The sequence below is a fragment of the Squalius cephalus genome, assembly GCF_949319135.1.
Source record: "Squalius cephalus genome assembly, chromosome: 13".
NCBI classification, from domain to species: domain Eukaryota; kingdom Metazoa; phylum Chordata; class Actinopteri; order Cypriniformes; family Leuciscidae; genus Squalius; species Squalius cephalus.
In genome coordinates this window covers 18,959,197-18,971,243 of record NC_137134.1, presented here as the reverse complement: position 1 = coordinate 18,971,243, position 12,047 = coordinate 18,959,197, and the positions used below count along the sequence as shown (strand labels likewise).

The window sequence follows — 12,047 nt, the reverse complement described above, 5'->3', positions numbered from 1 at the left end:
GCATTTTGTTTTACTGACCTCAATATTATCATTGATATCTGTCTGAGAAGGGCACTTTTGATTCATTTTGAAATAGGGCAGGGGCTCTAGCACCCAAAGATTTGAATTATACACATCATCATTCAACTGCCTTTTGTTCAGATTATTGGTTCAAAATAGCAGCGTAAGCTTCCAGGCTTCCAGTTCATTACTCAAGTAAATGTACTTTGTTACTGTCCACCTCTGGTCGTACTTGCTAATGTGAAATGCCTTGTGCCCCACATGTAATGGTTGTGAAAATGAAGACACTTTGACTGATTGATGCTTACCATGCGATGCTTTAATGATAAAAGTTGTGTTTTTGGAAGAATTCATGAAAAACTTTTCCTTTTTTATTTTCAATGAAGTAACTTAACATTTCTCATGTTTTTATGTATCCATGGAAAAAATGGTGAAATCTTAGTATACACATTAGGATACTTGGGTAAATTACACTGATGAGGGTCACCGAAAGATGTGACACCAACTGCAGTGTTTCCACAAACCAAAGGACCTCCTGAATCCCCCTGTTAAGAAACACAGATCAACATGTCACTAAAATGCCATGTCACAATTAAAACTCACTTGAAAATTATTACATACTTTGCAGGATCCACCGTGGCCATATGCACACATCATCTGTGAGTCTGAGTATTTCCGTTTTTTCCCCATATTTTTTTACATGTTGCGTTATCCACTATCTTCACTTTGGCCTCCATTAGACGATCACTCCTTGGACCCTTCATTGCCAGACGTCCCCAGCCCGCAACACTACAATCAGGATATTTTTGTCGATGGATTCTTTGTTTGGTAATGATATCCAATTTACACGTTTGCTTGGTTTGAGTTTTCTCTCTAGCTGTAATTCAAAAGCATTCATTAATAATGAACAGATTTAATAATCTTCCATAAGATTAAACCACAGTTTAGTATACTGTTTTCTCAGTTAATGTACAGAAGTCCTGAAGGTGATTTTTTATTTATTTATTTTATTGTTTGATTATGTTTTTCTGCAACTGGAACAAGTGTATGTAACCCAGGTCCCATGTAGTTAGAAAATAAAGCTGGAGTGGTTAATACAATGAGACTGGGCCTGGGCTCGTTGTAGAGAAATACAACTTGTTTTGAATGTTACTTAATATATGTATTTTTGTAATACTCTTGGCTATTCTTATAAAGACCACCACAACTGTATTTTAGATGCAAAAATATTCAAAAGTATTTATTTACAACATGAAATAAAATAAAATAAAAAATGTATCTTAGAATAAAATAAAACAAATCACAGGGGTATGGAAAAAGAAGTGAAAATAAAACTTACAAGCAAATAAAGCTTCACTTTCCCAAAAGGAAAACCTTTCTGTGGTTATATTGAAATTAAGTAATTATTTATTCCCTCTGAAAATGTCCACACCCGTTGCAGGCCTGTTCGATGACACTTTGTGTGCGGTGGGGCCTAAAAACTGGAATGGCCGCTTCACTCAGAACTGAGCATAAACAAAAAGCACGTGCAATGTGAATGTTAGTACTCACGAATCCAGGTTAAGACAGTACAGCAAAGGCAATGGTAATGGCGATGGTAATGGCACAGGTAATGGCGATGGTAATGGCAAAGGAAGAAGCACAGCACAGAAAGTCACGGCACAGCAGCAGGGCACGCAGAACAGCAGGGCAGAAACAGAAGGGCAGAAACAGCAGGGCCTTTGGTTGGAAACCCGTCTCTGTCTTTCTCTCTCTCACCAACGTCCGTCTCCTTAGAGCATATTATCTGAATTGAGCCACATTATCACACACTATCCCTTATTGAATTAGCGTTAGCGTTAGCTTTGCTTTAGCTTTAGAGGTATCACAATGCTAAAACTACAACATATGAGCACATTGGCACAGAATGCTACCGCTAGCTAGCATGTCGCTAAACACGTTATACATCCAGTCTCTTAACTATAACAGTTCGATATAGCACAAAATTACAGGCATACACAATCATATTCACCTCTTGCAGGTCACACCAAAGTTTTTATCAGGACCACGAGTAGTCGACCTTCATAACAAAACATTAATGCTTCCCACACCACGATGCCTCCTTCATTAGCTCTCTCATCATTAGCGTCTGTTCTCTCTCCTCATGCGTGCTCACTACTCCTCACACAAACCTGTCCCACTAGTCCCGCCCCTTACACAGTGATGTTACTCTGATTGGCTCAAGTATTCACACAACCAAAAGCAAAACAGGAATTAAATGATTGACGTGACAGGTAACAGGTTAGGTTACACAGATAAACACAGCTTCTTCTTCTCTACTTTTCTCGCAGATGAAACTTAAAGACTTTTATATGAATTTATCTTTAACTGTAAATAGTCTTATTTATTAAACTCTACATATTATATTTATACTTTTAACCAGCACACCTTTTAACTAATTTTAACTAACATGAACTCTATTTATGAACTTTTAATTTTGTGTTACACTGTTAATGATCTTTTATACTCTGTTTTTTTTTTTGTACTTCTGTAATTTTGTACATCTTTTATACTGTGTAACTTATAGGAATTTTGTGCAGGGCTACACCCTCCTCTTCTGAATGTGTAGATGTCCTCATCACACCTTTTGTCCCTCTTCAACTTGAAAGGGTGATTCCTTTTATCCTCCTCCATATACCTTTGGGATGTTTTGGACTTTTTCCTTGGTTTGTTGTCTTGGTCTGGAGAGTTTAACTTGAGTTGGATGACCATGCCATGGTGCATGATGGTAACTGGTTCAAAAGATGGATGACCAGGTTTCTCATAAGTAAATCTCATAGGTGGCTTTGGTTTTCTCAAGGATGTCCGGACTGTAGAAGACCTTTCACTCTTTGCACTTTCAGCAGCTATATTACGTCTGTTTCTTTGTAAGGGATGTGAGCTTGCTCCCTCTTCTGAATCTTGAGAATCTTCTTCCACAGATTCAGTATTTGTCTCTTGGATATCGGAGTGTGACAGAGGAAGTGCAGCACCTTCAAGCGGTTCCTCATACTCTGTTTCTGTAAGTTGTTGAGTTTCTGTAACTTCACAGCTTTCCTCCTCAGCTTTTCCATCCTCCTCAGAGTTTTCACTCTCATCATTCTCCACAGAGTGATTTATGTTTATCCGTCTCCGGACCTCATCCATATCAAATTGTGAGGTTTGTGGACAGTTTCAAACTCTGAACCTGATGACTCTGTGTCACTTTCTTCAGACCTGGTTGGTTGACGTTTCTGAACACGTTGAGTTCTTGTTACAGGTCTCCGAACAGAGCTTGCATCATCTGATGGGTTAAACATCCTGACCATGTAACCGATGGGCAACAGTTGATCTCGATGGAGAGTTTTCAGCACACCTGAACCATGCTCCGGTTTGACCTTATAAACAGGCAGGTTAGGCAACTTCTCCACAACAACATATGGTATTGATTTCCATCGGTCTTGGAGTTTATGTTTGCCTTTTAGACCCACATTCTGTATGAGAATTCTGTCTCCTTTCTCCAAAGGTTGGTCTCTCACACGTTGGTCATATCGGGCTTTATTTTTCAGGTGATTCTTTGTAGCAGCGTCAGATGCCAACTGATAAGCTTTTTGCAACTCTTTCCTCATCCTGGCAACGTACTGTTGGTAGGAGTTTTCACTTTCACCATTTGGTGAGATTCCAAAACAGATGTCAATGGGTAACCTTGCTTCCCTTCCGAACATGAGATGATAAGGGGAGTATCCCGTGGAATCATTTTTTGTGCAATTGTATGCATGTACCAGGTAGGTGATATGTTGACTCCAATGTTGTTTCTGTACAGCATCCAGGGTACCAAGCATGGCTAAAAGTGTTCGATTAAACCGTTCTGGTTGGGGATCCCCTTGAGGATGATAGGGAGATGTTCTTGACTTCCGAACCCCAAGCATGGACAAGAGTTCTTTTATCAGACGACTTTCAAAATCTCGGCCCTGATCCGAGTGTATCCTTGCAGGTAGGCCATAGTGCACAAAGTACTTGTCCCACAATACTCTTGCAACTGTGATAGCCTTTTGATCCTTTGTAGCGAATGCTTGTGCGTAACGTGTATAATGGTCTGTCACTACCAACACATTAGCAACACCTTTAGAGTCAGGCTCTATTTGCAAAAAGTCAATACAAACTAAATCCAAGGGGCCATTACTTGTTATTTGGTTTAAGGGCGAGGCATGCTGAGGGAGTGTCTTTCTGGAGATACATCTACCACAGGTTCGAATGTACTGCTCGACCTCAGCTGTCATTCGCGGCCAATAAAACCTGTCCTTGATCAGTTCGGTGGTGCGTTCGACTCCCAAGTGTCCACACTCATCATGTAGAGACCTTAACACCATTGGGCGGTATCTTGTGGGCAAGACAAGTTGTTTGATCTGTTTTCCGCACATCTTTTCTTTTACTCTGTAGAGTAATCCATCTCTTAACTCCAACTTGCGGCTTTCACGAAGGAGCAGCACAGTTTCAGGTGAGTCGTTCTCTGAGCGTGTCAGGCCTTTATTCTTCTCCAGTGTTTTCTTTAATGGTCCAATTGTTGGGTCCATATCTTGTGATGCTTGAATGTCTTTTGAGCTCAATTGGTCAAGTGTATTCATGCGAAGGTTCACTGGAAACACATAAGCTTCAGGTACTGCGGTGGCAGGAGCTCCCAACTGATCAACTAATCTGTCTGGCACATCAGCCTCTTCTCTGACACAGGCTCTTTTGCAGAGGGCTTTGATGCCAGCAGGTGGGACACTAGTCCACTCTTTTATCTCCTCTGAAGAGTACTGTCTGGACAACAAGTCAGCTTCAATATTGTGTCTCCCAGGTCGATACTGGATGGTGAAATCGTAGGTGGCGAGGGTGGCAAGCCAACGATGTCCGACAGCACTGAGTTTGGCGGAGGTCAATACATATGTTAATGGGTTATTGTCAGTTCTTACTATAAACTTTGCTCCATACAAGTAATCGTGAAACTTGTCCACGACTGCCCATTTTAATGCCAGAAATTCCAATTGATGGACTGGATAGTTGTGTTCTGAGTCTTTAAGCTTATGACTGGCAAAAGCTACTGGCCTGAGACCCTCAGGATATTCCTGGTTCAGGACAGCGCCTAAACCATCCATACTGGCGTCCACATGTAAGATGTACGGTTTTGTGGGGTCAGCGAAAGCTAGCACTGGGGCATTGATCAAACAGTCACGAATACGCTCAAAAGCGTCCTGGCAGGTCTTAGTCCACCGTTCTCCGAACGGCTCTGATGGCTTGAAATAGACTTTGCTTGAGTCAACACTTTTTATAGTCTTGGGGTCTTTCCAAGTGGGGGCGTAACCCTTGGTGAGCTCGGAGAGGGGACGGACAATGGCAGAGTAGTTTGCAATGAACCTCCGATAATAACTGCAAAATCCGAGGAAGGACTTCAGCGGTTTCAGGTGAGTGGGCTCTTTCCAATGCTTTACTACCTCCACTTTGTCTGGATCCGTAGCTATTCCGTTAGCAGAAACAATGTGACCCACATACTTGACCTCGGGCTGACAGAATTGGCATTTGTCAATAGAAACCTTCAATCCGACCTCCTCTAGTCTGTCCAACACTTTGAGAAGACGTTGCTCGTGCTCCTCAAGTGTCTTGCCGAAAATGATGATATCATCCAAGTACACGAGAGCTTCCAGAAGATGCATATCGCCTACAGCCTTTTCCATTAAGCGCTGAAATGTTGCTGGCGCTCCTGTGATTCCTTGTGGCATGCGCTCAAATTGATAGAAACCGAGAGGGCAAATGAACGCTGTCTTCTCTTTGTCCTCCGGAGCCATCTCTATCTGGTAGTAACCACTGCGCAAATCCAAAACTGAGAACCATTGGCTGCCTGATAGAGAATCCAAGGCGTCGTCAATGCGTGGCATTGTGTACTGGTCTGGTGTGGTGCGGTTGTTCAGTGTTCTGTAATCAATACAGATTCTTATCTTCCCATTCTTTTTGCGGACTACAACGATTGGTGAGGCGTACGGGCTACGGGACTCAGTGATAATGCCAGTGGCCAGTAGTTGTTGTATGTGTCGCCGCACGTCGTCTATGTCTGCAGGGGCTAGTCTCCTTGACCTCTCCCTGAAGGGTCTTGGGTCATGCAGGCGTATGTGGTGTTCAACACCCTTGGCACGACCAACATCCCACTCATGCAGTGAGAAAACATTCCGCCTCTCAGCCAACTTCTGCTGAAACCGACTTTTCCACTCTTCGGGAATGGGAGAGTCCCCGAAATTGAAGAGACTTGGGTCTAGGGTTTCAGCTGGGAGGTCGGAGAGCCGAACTGGGGTAACTGTGTCCACAGCATACATCTCAGCAACGATGGTCCCAACTGGGATGGAAGTTGTCCTTTTGGACTCATTCTGAATGAGGACAGTGAAACTGTTATTGTCTATGTTGGCGTCTGAGAGCACACCAGGCTGTACCAGCAGACTGGCGGGGAGCAACTGTTCAGTGGGGGCATCAATCAGTACAAGGTCTTTGGACGGGGCACTCTGTCTTTCCACTTTGCACGTTGCATAGTACTTTACACCTGGAGCAATGGAGAGTAAACCAGGTCCTTTCCACTTTATCTGTCCCAAGACTTCATCTTTTGCAAACTGCTCTTGTGCTTTGACAGGGGCGTAAACAGACTGAATCCTCATTGAGTGCACAGTGTTCTCGTCACCTTTTGTCTTCACCAGCTCCCATAAGCGGCGAAACAGAGATGTATTGGTGCCAACCAATACAGGGACTTGTTGCTGGTTTCTTGGCTCAGGGCAGATTAAAGCAAGCACTTCTACTCGTCCCGATACACCAGTGATCTCTTCAGTGAACTCCATCTCAACCACAACATATCCTTTGTAAGGAAACTCAGTGTCTGAAAGGCCCCAGAGTCCAAGACCAGAGAGGGGTTTTATCGGGACATCAGGTAAGTGTTTGTTATACCAGCTTTCAAAAATAATAGTCACGTTAGACCCACTGTCGATGAGAGCATCGCAGACCACATCATTAACTTTGATGGTGTGAATAAATGATGGACCTACGAGACCTTCAGGTAAGTCAGTGTTAGGTTCTGGGACTTCAACCTTATTGGTTCTAGCTACATGCTGCTCTTCCGCTGCAGGATTTGGGTTCTCTTTGTTTGGTAAAGGGGAAACTCGCACCAAGCGTATGAGCTTTCTAATAACTTTCTGGAGATTCTCAGGGGCAGTACATCTGGTGGCTATGTGGCCATTTTCCCCACACCGATAACAGAAAAACTCATCCTTGTCTTGTCGGGGAGGAAAAACTTTGGAATGAGCGGGCTTGTGAACTGGAGCTGCTTTGTATCGGTGAGGCTGAGGTGTGTGTTCTCGTGGGGGGTCTGATGTGTATTTCACTGCCATTACACTCTTTTGCCATTTCTAGGGCTTTCACTTGTTTCCTTAGCGATTGCAATTCACTCTGTGACTCATTTTTCTGTTTTTGTTTCTCTTTCAGACCTGTAAAGGATTCATCAGAGGTTGGCTGAGGTGGTAGGTTGCTGCTCTGCTCTAGCTGCGCTCTCAATTCTCGAATCTGAGTTTGCAGTTCACTCCTAGAGACTGATTCAGGTTCTTTCTCCTTCTCAGCTTGGACAGTGCGTACACGCTGAGGACGCATGTGTGACACATGGCTTTGTCTGGCTGACTGGCGAACCTCCTCTTCCATCACTTCTCTTAACAGGTTCAAGAATGTAGGGGGATTACTACTCCGCTCCCTAATTTTCAACTGAAGCAACATGAGTTCAGAGGTAGACCCTCTAAGAAGCTGCTCTAAACGAGCGCTATTGGCAGCGCTAACAGGTAAACCACCTCCCTGTACTACTTTGACAAGGGATTTTTCTACTCTTCGTAGGAACTCAGACAGACGCTCACCAGGCTGTTGGTGGAGGGCTCTAAACGACAAGTATAGTTCTTCTGGGGACTCTACTGTACCAAAAATGCTCTCTATAGCCTTTATGTACTCACGTGGGCTAGCATCAGGTTGAGTCAGGCGCACAGCTTGAATGATTTCAAAGGCGGGCCCTTTGAGACTTTCCAGTATCCGACGTCGTTTTTCTTTGTCGGAGCACTCACCTTCCTCTACTAAGAGTGTTGCTTGTTCCAGCCAGTTATCTAAGGTCTCTTCTCCAGTTGGGGTGGGATTGACTCCGGAGAATGTCCGCAGACGTCTGTATGAGTGACTGTCATGTTGTTTGCTTGTTCTGCTCATAACATCACCGACTGCACGGATGATGTCTTCAGGGTTGCTGTTACCCTCTTTGGTGGGGGAACATAGACCTTGTATGTCCTCTAAGGTTCTCCCTTCGCTCTGCAAAAAGGTAAGTAGCTTCTCTTCAAAGTTATCAAGCTGAGGCTCTGTGTAATAGACAGTTTTCCAACCACTTCCTTCACTTAAAGGCATTATCTCAGGTGGGATTTTAGAGGGGTCAATCTCTTCACGACACTCACATAGCACCATCACTGATTGTTGTTGAGGGTGAAACATTTTGCCTCTCACTTTAACTTTTCCCAATGCTTTGATGGTCCCTGCTGTTTCTTCAATATCTTCTCTTGAAACACCTTCTGGCACTCCATGTAAAAGGAGGGCATGCTTTAAATCTAATGATTCTCCTTTGCACCAGTTAATTAGCTCACGTTGTGATGAACTACTTGTTTGGCTTTCCATTGCTGTACTTTACTTAAATTGCTTTTAGTTACTGTTAGCCCGTTATTTTTTTATACGAATGCTCTATACTACTACTGCTCTAAAGTTGTGGGGTCTAATGGCTTGTACTCTATGTTTATAAATTCCCGTTTATATTAAATAATCCCAGCGGTGCCTCCATTTTATGTAACCCAGGTCCCATGTAGTTAGAAAATAAAGCTGGAGTGGTTAATACAATGAGACTGGGCCTGGGCTCGTTGTAGAGAAATACAACTTGTTTTGAATGTTACTTAATATATGTATTTTTGTAATACTCTTGGCTATTCTTATAAAGACCACCACAACTGTATTTTAGATGCAAAAATATTCAAAAGTATTTATTTACAACATGAAATAAAATAAAATAAAAAATGTATCTTAGAATAAAATAAAACAAATCACAGGGGTATGGAAAAAGAAGTGAAAATAAAACTTACAAGCAAATAAAGCTTCACTTTCCCAAAAGGAAAACCTTTCTGTGGTTATATTGAAATTAAATAATTATTTATTCCCTCTGAAAATGTCCACACCCGTTGCAGGCCTGTTCGATGACACTTTGTGTGCGGTGGGGCCTAAAAACTGGAATGGCCGCTTCACTCAGAACTGAGCATAAACAAAAAGCACGTGCAATGTGAATGTTAGTACTCACGAATCCAGGTTAAGACAGTACAGCAAAGGCAATGGTAATGGCGATGGTAATGGCACAGGTAATGGCGATGGTAATGGCAAAGGAAGAAGCACAGCACAGAAAGTCACGGCACAGCAGCAGGGCACGCAGAACAGCAGGGCAGAAACAGCAGGGCAGAAACAGCAGGGCCTTCGGTTGGAAACCCGTCTCTGTCTTTCTCTCTCTCACCAACGTCCGTCTCCTTAGAGCATATTATCTGAATTGAGCCACATTATCACACACTATCCCTTATTGAATTAGCGTTAGCGTTAGCTTTGCTTTAGCTTTAGAGGTATCACAATGCTAAAACTACAACATATGAGCACATTGGCACAGAATGCTACCGCTAGCTAGCATGTCGCTAAACACGTTATACATCCAGTCTCTTAACTATAACAGTTCGATATAGCACAAAATTACAGGCATACACAATCATATTCACCTCTTGCAGGTCACACCAAAGTTTTTATCAGGACCACGAGTAGTCGACCTTCATAACAAAACATTAATGCTTCCCACACCACGATGCCTCCTTCATTAGCTCTCTCATCATTAGCGTCTGTTCTCTCTCCTCATGCGTGCTCACTACTCCTCACACAAACCTGTCCCACTAGTCCCGCCCCTTACACAGTGATGTTACTCTGATTGGCTCAAGTATTCACACAACCAAAAGCAAAACAGGAATTAAATGATTGACGTGACAGGTAACAGGTTAGGTTACACAGATAAACACAGCTTCTTCTTCTCTACTTTTCTCGCAGATGAAACTTAAAGACTTTTATATGAATTTATCTTTAACTGTAAATAGTCTTATTTATTAAACTCTACATATTATATTTATACTTTTAACCAGCACACCTTTTAACTAATTTTAACTAACATGAACTCTATTTATGAACTTTTAATTTTGTGTTACACTGTTAATGATCTTTTATACTCTGTTTTTTTTTTTTTTGTACTTCTGTAATTTTGTACATCTTTTATACTGTGTAACTTATAGGAATTTTGTGCAGGGCTACATGTAGATATTTACCTGCAAAAGCATAATGTCATTCTTAATGTCCTGATGCTTGATGTAGGACTTTACTCCGATGCGGATTGAACCCTCATTCTCATTTTTTAGGTTATGTGCACCAACCACAGCTGTCAGGATTTCATTTCTTTTAAAATAAAGTAGTATATTTTCTCACAGTTGTATGCATTCTTTTATAAAAGCATATTGAGCATACTGATTTGATAACAAAAGTCTGTAAACTATATACTACTGTCATTTCATAAAAAAAAAAAAAAAAAAAAAAAAAAAAAAAAACTTCACTGTAGCATCTGGACGAAATCACGATGACTTATTCATCCTAAGCTTTAGAAAGCTTTTAACCTATTGGACTCATTCATGTAAATCACAGGCCTAGAGCCAATGAGTCTGCATCAAACTGCCCCATTGTCACTTTAGTGGCATGGCAGAGGTTAAACAGAAACACCTCCAAACTCTTCATTTAGAAGTCAGATTTTGAAAGCTGGGGATGTTGACCTCTGGTGTTGAGTTAAGGGAATTACAGAGGTAGATGAAGTAGGATGGATGGCATTGGGTGACTTGTTCCAAATATTATTCAGCTGAAATTGAATAAACAATTTATACATTTTAGCTTTGTAAGATCTGAAACTTGAACGAAAGACTCAGAGGTGAAAAAAGACACCCAAATCCTGTTCCTCATTCCTTTTAAATGTAATGTCTGAATTGTGTTTTTAATTGTTAAGGTGCAGACACATTTACCATTTTTCAGTGAATTTTTGCTGGCGAAATCCGAACCTTTCAAGAGGAATTGATACAATCGAGAATTCTGCATAAATTCACCAAGTTAAACGAAAACAGAAAGCTGCTTGGTTTGAAAGTGACTTGTGTGAGCTGTGCTACAGTACATACGACAGATACTGACAATAGACAATGGACCTTTTTGTCAGAAAAAATTATCTGACGTGTCCTTTAAACTGTAACCATTTTCAAACACAGTGACCCAAAAGCAGACACTTACTCTACACTTAATGCATGGATGTCTTTACATCATATTACAAAATATCAAACCCAGCAGCATTTATTTGAAATAATTCACTAAAAGGAGTTTTTAATGATAATACTATGTAAAAAATATATATGTTTGGACATATGTTTTCTCATTTTGAAATATTACCCCAGAAAGTTAGGTTCATTTTTAGAAAAGCCATCATTGCAAATGCTACTTGGTGTGATATTTAGCCTCTAATGCAATCCTGTTCCTGGAGATGTCCATCTGGAATTTCCACTTTACTTTTCCTCCCAGAACTGCTTCCATCATCATCAAGTCTTTGAATTGTGACACCAACTGCAACTTTGTTGCACATAAAAGGACCTCCAGAATCACCCTGAGAAGTGGAGAAAGTTACAGGCTGTGAATAAAATTGAACTGCTACACTATTTATGATGTCTCCAGAATATACTTTGTACCTGAAAAAATCCTCCATGACCCCCTGCGCAGACCATCCTTGATGTCCTTATCTTTCTCTGGTATGGAGATCCATATTAAAGAGACCTTTACATGTAGCTACAGCAAGTAATTCAATCCTTAATGCTGAGAAATCTCACAATGAATATAAACCGGATGATAAACTTTATTGTATTGATAAA

At 41.5% G+C, this 12,047-nt stretch overlaps 3 protein-coding genes across 5 annotated transcripts in view; 1 reads left to right on the top strand and 2 right to left on the bottom strand.

The window, feature by feature from the left end:
* LOC307169609 (granzyme G-like) overlaps positions 1-12,047 on the top strand; it is a gene marked incomplete at its 3' end in the record, with an annotated part of 198,644 nt that overhangs the window by 97,507 nt on the left and 89,090 nt on the right. The gene's annotated exons all lie outside the window — the stretch shown is intronic.
* On the bottom strand, positions 298-7,428 carry LOC307170391 (retrovirus-related Pol polyprotein from transposon 412). 3 transcript variants are annotated; one of them, XR_013823368.1, is made up of 4 exons: positions 2,012-2,279; positions 1,340-1,505; positions 622-877; positions 298-545 (listed from the first exon to the last, which is right to left on the bottom strand). XR_013823368.1 is itself a non-coding variant. In XM_079891482.1 (3 exons), exon 1 carries the CDS (start codon positions 7,398-7,400, stop codon positions 3,141-3,143), a length of 4,260 nt encoding a protein of 1,419 aa, XP_079747608.1. In that variant the 5' UTR covers positions 7,401-7,428; the 3' UTR covers positions 298-545; positions 622-877; positions 1,340-3,140. The 3 variants fall into 3 exon arrangements, 1 of the variants encoding a protein (XP_079747608.1); XR_013823369.1 differs by lacking the exon at positions 1,340-1,505 and having other exon boundaries at positions 2,012-2,268; XM_079891482.1 differs by having other exon boundaries at positions 1,340-7,428.
* On the bottom strand, positions 7,428-8,523 carry LOC307169610 (paraneoplastic antigen Ma1 homolog; the record flags this gene model as incomplete). The annotated part of the gene is made up of 2 exons (XM_079890340.1): positions 7,428-7,438; positions 7,497-8,523. 2 exons carry the CDS (start codon positions 8,521-8,523, stop codon positions 7,428-7,430), a joined length of 1,038 nt encoding a protein of 345 aa, XP_079746466.1.